The sequence below is a fragment of the Mercurialis annua genome, linkage group LG3 (assembly GCF_937616625.2).
Source record: "Mercurialis annua linkage group LG3, ddMerAnnu1.2, whole genome shotgun sequence".
Classification (NCBI taxonomy): domain Eukaryota; kingdom Viridiplantae; phylum Streptophyta; class Magnoliopsida; order Malpighiales; family Euphorbiaceae; genus Mercurialis; species Mercurialis annua.
In genome coordinates this window covers 67702957-67709111 of record NC_065572.1, presented here as the reverse complement: position 1 = coordinate 67709111, position 6155 = coordinate 67702957, and the positions used below count along the sequence as shown (strand labels likewise).

At 35.2% G+C, this 6155-nt stretch overlaps 1 protein-coding gene across 1 annotated transcript; it reads left to right on the top strand.

The window, feature by feature from the left end:
• The first annotated feature begins 3278 nt into the window (after positions 1-3278).
• LOC126670999 (U-box domain-containing protein 19-like) lies at positions 3279-5599 on the top strand. Its single transcript, XM_050364688.2, has one exon. The coding sequence runs from the start codon at positions 3345-3347 to the stop codon at positions 5391-5393; it is 2049 nt and encodes a 682-aa protein (XP_050220645.1). The 5' UTR covers positions 3279-3344; the 3' UTR covers positions 5394-5599.
• Positions 5600-6155: the final 556 nt, after the last annotated feature.

Here is a 6155-nt window from a genome sequence, read left to right as displayed (position 1 = left end):
CATATCGGTTATGAATTATTTTTAGAGTTAATTATTAAATTATTATTGATATTAATGGCTTTTTTTATTTTAATTAATTTTTATATTTTTTATAATATCATAATCTTTTTTTATTTTTTTTTCATAATTTATATAGTCAGGTCATCTAAATTTAATATGAGTAATCGCTATGTACTATTTATAACCAGTTTCTGAACCAACTATATAATTTTAAATGACCGTGTTGTATGAAATTAATTCTAAAGAACTAAAAGATTATATATGCAATTACAAAATCAAAAGATCATGCATGAAATTTTAAAATAATAAAAGACTGTGAGTTTATTTGGTTCAGCTTTTTCTTATAACTGGTAACTGTTAGCTGTTGATAGATCATATGTGTTTGGTGAGATTTGATTAGTTGTTACTATTTATATATAAAATAACCGTAAAGGGTATAATTTTTATTTTTATTTGTTAAATTATAAATATACTATATTATGTACTATTTAATAAAAATATTAATAATGATTTATTTTAGACCAAATAACCAAAAAAGGCCAAACCTTTCATAAAAAATTTACAAAAAGTGCAAACCTTTCAATTTTATCAAATTTATCCTGAAACGCATGATTTCGTTTCAATTTTATCCAACCACACAATTTCACTTATGTGGCGCTAATGTGTAGTAATGCCACATTAGCGCCACGTAGACGCCACATGAGCAAAATTACTTTCTCCGTCCCACAAAGATAGGCAAAGTTTCTATTTTGGACGTTACATAATATAGGCAAAGTTGCTATTTTAATTTGAATTGTCAATTTAAAATTTGATACAAAACAACATAACATTTCAGTTTTTTATATTTTATAGTTCAACCAGTGTTTTAAAAATCGGACCGGACCGGCCGGTCGGACCGGTTGAACCGCGAACCGGCCAGTGGTCCGGTCTGAAAAGGCAAAAAACCAGATCTTTTGGTTGGACCGGATTGGACCGGGTTGAACCGGATTGGACCGGTATGAACCGATAAAAAACCGGGTGTTGAACCGGATTGGACCGGTAAAAAACCGGCCAAACAGAATTTTTTTCAAATTTTTTTAAATTTATAAAACCAGTTGAACCGGTTATTGAACCGGTTAAACCGGTTGAACCGGAAACCGGTGGCTTTACCGGTTCGGCCATCGGTTCGGTTTTTAAAACACTGAGTTCAACATCATTATCCGGTATATTTTATTTTTCAAAATTGCTTAAGACGATATCATTTGGTGGAGTAATTTTTTTAGAAAATGGTGCTTATATCACTATAAATATAAAACATGGATTTTTTGGTTTCTAAATACTCCTATTTATATCGACTTTAACAAAAATTCAAATGAAATAAGTCATAATTTTAAGGCCAAACACATATATAGGTCCCTGCACTATAATGTTTTTCCAAAATAAGTCCTTACATTAAAAAAGTATAAATTTTTTCCCTACACTATCATGAACCTTTAATTTAGGTCCTTCTGTTAACACCCGTCAGAAAGTGAAATACACGTGATTTACTATGAGATTGGTCTTATTTAATTGTTTGGTGAATTGTTAAATAGACGCCACCTCATTAGTACTTAAAAATATCCAAAATAACTTTAAGGATTGTTTTCTACCTTTTTCCATTATTCAACCCTTTTCTGGCGTAATTTCATCTCCATCCTTTTTTTTTTGAAATCTCATCTCCTTCCTTCAAACACCATAAACCAGATAACTTTATTTCCTCCACTACGCTGCCAAACTTCCAATCATACTAAAGAACCCATTTCACAAATACACAAATTTAATTACCCAGCAAAAATCACACCAAATCTTAGCCATAAACATGTAATTACAATAAGCATATGAATTAGAAGATAAGCATATGCAACCAGAAAAAGTAGAAATTACAGAACAAATCAATTCCATTCGCAAAAGCAAAAGCAGCTGCATTCATACAATCATATATTCTCCCATCTAATAAATATGCACTCGCGTTTCCCAGATTGACTATTATTACTCATATAAATCATATAATCAATACCCACTTTCTAATTTCTTCTCTATTCACGGTCTATCGCTATTTTAACACTTCCCAAAAAAAAGATTAGAGGAGTAGTAGTGGTTATGGCTGGGTAATGAGGGGCAGTAGTGGTTAGACAGTGATAGATAAGGCGGAGAGAAGAGAAAATGGAGAGTGATCAGGTGGCACCAGAGTGCTCACACGCACACCACCTCCACCACCACCGCTAAAAATCCTCAAAGAAACAGGTGATGATGGCGGAGATGACAAAGTTACCAGAAAACCCTAACCAGATTTCTGTCCACCACTGCCATCGGCAACACTTATCTGAGCAAACTGATCCTCAATACCCACAACCTTATTCAGATCCTCCATGACATGATCTCTTATCGGAGCCAAATTAGCAAATGAAGGCGAGCTAGAAGTTGAACCAAACGACGACGTAATTTCCAACATCGGTCAAGAAAATTTTAATGAAGAAGAAGAAGATATCTCGTACAAAAGAAGAAAATATATGGAATGAGTGATGTGTAACAAAACCGGGTCCACTTAATACATTTTTATTTAATAGTTATGTATTACTTGCCACATAAGCTATTATAAGTCAGTGTTTTGTTTTATTTTTAACGGAGTTTGCATTCCGTTAACTCGTCATGACTGAGGGACTTAAAATATATCTTTCTTATAATGTAAGGAAATTTTTTACACTTTTTTAGTGTAGGGACCTATTCTGGAAAAAAAGTTATAATGCAGGAATCCAAATATGCGTTTGGCCTAATTTTAAACAGTGTGTTGTGTTGCTCATTGAGTTACTATTAGCTAGTTCAAATATTTTATTTTGCATTCAAGTATATAAATCAAATGACTACACATTTTATAGTAGTCTAATAAAAAACAAATATTTTTCCTAAATAAAATATCTTAGTCCTCACCTACATCCTCAGCAGCTTTGAATAAATCGATGTCCAATTTCCGAAGCAACATGTCATCCCCATATTAACCCACGTGGCACGTCGGCTTGTAGGTCCTACACTAAAACACTATCCGTACACCTTAATAAAAGTTAAAACCAATACCAGGATCCAAGAAGCAGCCTCCCGCCACAGCAATCATTCCACGTGTCATGGTACACGTGTTACCGCAACTATCTTACTGCTAAATCTAGCCATCAACGCAGCATCCTTAAACGCGTGATCGTCCGCCACGTGTACTCAACTGTTTTCTAGTTAACTCCCTTCCTATAATTGTACTCAACTGAAATCAAACACTTTCAACTTTCAAACATCCAAACAGAGTAATAAAACAGAGCTCCTCTGTTTTCATTCTTTAAATGATTCAAAGATTTGATCGAACCGATCGCCGGATTCTTACATTTCCGGCAGTTCATCCCTGCGAGGGTATTTCTCCGGCCATCCTGTTAGATTCTTTAATTACTCTCTCACAAAACATTTGTAGTTATCAGTCTAATTTCTTCCCTACTCAGAAAAAAAATGCTCGAGAAGCCATTCGCCAAATCGGAATTCTCCGTATTTTCTTCGACGAAATTCGGGACCGGAGACTAATTCTATCGGAATCAGTTGTTCTTTCGCTCTCGGAGCTACACCTTACGTTTCAAAAGATTCAGTTCTTGTTGCAAGATTGTACACGTGAAGGTGCTAGCTTATGGATTCTGATGAAGTCTCAGTCTGTTGCAGCTCAGTTTCGTGCTCTAACTCGATCGGTCGCTACGGCTCTCGATATTCTTCCGTTGAATGCGATAGGTGTTTGTAGTGAAGTGAGGGAGCTTGTTGAATTAGTAGCAAGGCAAGCTCGGAAAGCGAAGTTCGAGCTTGATCGTGAAGATGAATGGGTGTCGAAACAAGTTTATTTGATATTGAATTATTTCGAGAAAGGAATCGAGCCTGAGTTGAGTGTAATCAAACAGGTTGTTGATTATTTGGAGATTAAAAGGTGGAGTGTTTGTGCTAAGGAGATGAAGTTCTTGGAAGATGAAATTAGTTTTCAATGCTCAAATTGTGATGAGAGGGAAGTTCCATTTCTGAGTGGTTTATTAGGGTTTATGAGCTACTGCAGAGGAGTGATTTTCGAAACACTGGATCATCAAGTTAATGATCCAAGTGATATAAGATGCAGCATGGAGACACCTACCTGCTTAAATCCTGAGGATTTTCGGTGTCCGATTTCACTCGAGCTAATGACTGATCCGGTGACCGTATTCACAGGACAGACTTATGATCGTTCTTCTATTGAGAAATGGCTCAAAGCTGGGAATTTGATCTGTCCGAAAACAGGAGAAAAGCTGAGAAGCAAAGAGTTGGTTCCTAATGCTACTCTTCGAAAGTTGATTCAACAGTTTTGTTCTGATAATGGAATTTCTCTATCGAAAACGGGGAATATAAGTCGAAATATATCGAGAACTATCGTCCCAGGTAGTTCTGCAGCTGGAGAAGCTATGAAGTTGCTTTCGAGATTTCTTGCGAGAAGGCTGGTTTTCGGATCCTGCGAAAGGAAAAACAAGGCTGCTTATGAAATTCGATTGCTTGCCAAGTCAAACATATTTAATAGAGCTTGTTTGATTGAAGCAGGCACAATCCTACCTCTGATAAACCTTTTGTCCTCTTCAGAGGGGTCTACACAAGAGAATGCCATTGGAGCTTTATTGAAGCTTTCAAAGCATACTACTGGGAAGGCGGTTATTGTCGAAAATGGTGGACTGAAACCAATTCTTGGAATCCTGAAGAGCGGATTGAGTTTCGAAGCGAAGCAAACAGCAGCTGCTACAATATTTTACCTAGCTTCAGTGAAAGGGTACCGAAAATTGATCGGTGAAATGCCCGAAACAGTTCCAGCACTTGTGGAATTGATCAAGAGTAGGACAACTTGCGGCAAAAAGAATGCAGTCGCAGCAATTTTCGCTCTTCTTTTATACCCAGCGAACCACCAGAGGGTGCTTTCGTCCGGTACTGTTCCATTGCTGCTCGACATTTTAGTTTCATCGGATAAGGATGAACTCGTAGCCGATTCGCTAGCAGTTCTCTCAGCCCTAGCTGAGAATCTGGACGGAGCATTAGCCATCCTGAAAACTTCAGCATTATCAGTAATCACAAGAATGCTGCAATCTTTTCCATCAAGATCCGGGAAAGAGTATTGTGTTTCGATATTGGTTTCCCTAAGTAAACATGGAGGTGATCAAGTAATCGAGATATTAGCAATGGATCGTGTTCTTATGAGCACATTATATTCACTTTTAACAGATGGAACATGTCATGCCGGCAGTAAGGCTCGTAATCTGATGAAGATTCTTCATAAATATCGTGAGACAAGCTCTTCTCAATCAATGGCTTCAGCTCCTTGTGAACGACCGGTTCATGTGAGGTGAATGTTTTGTTCTGCTCTTACATTTGTTTATGTAGATGTACACATTACCATATATAGATTTAATTACAGCATGTAGTAAAGGGTAATTAGCTCGGTTTTTATAAGAGCTAATACAACTACGGATAGATTTGTGGAACACAATTTATACTGTAATTTTCATATTTTTTTTGTAATATTAAATAAAACAAGTTGCTGTATTTACAAATATATATGGTTGCTTTCGGTTCAAAATTGTGCTACTTACTTATACTAGGCAATCCAATTCTATTATTTTGCTCTTAATTCAACTTCTTATCCACTAACTAAATTTAGATCGATAATTATGGATCTAAGTAAAATAATTTCACTGCAACAAAAGTACACACTACTACAAATCCATATTTTGTGTACATGTGGAAGAACAAAACCAGATTATTCATAGCTAATTACGTTTATCCAGTAGTTAAAATTAAGTGTAAACTGATAAATGTTGTTTTGAAAATCAAACAGATTTCAATCAATTATTTTTAATATTCTTATTTTTCATATGTTATACTATTATATAATGATGAATTTATGACTTCTGTGTAAGTCAAATTTCGGCAGAGCAGAGTGCCATAATTACAGACTATTTGATCAATTTTTTTAATAGAATCTCATTCCTCTTGTTAATCAGATATTTGGACCATACATTTTCATTAATGCAAAAAATAAATTTTTTTCCATGAAATTAAATTAACAGAAAATTAGAAAGTGCAAATTTTAATAGTAAAAAAAATCCATT

Excerpts from the sequence above, each read along its gene's own strand:
- LOC126670999 (XM_050364688.2), top strand. The coding sequence starts at position 3,345 with ATGATTCAAAGATTTGATCGAACCGATCGCCGGATTCTTACATTTCCG.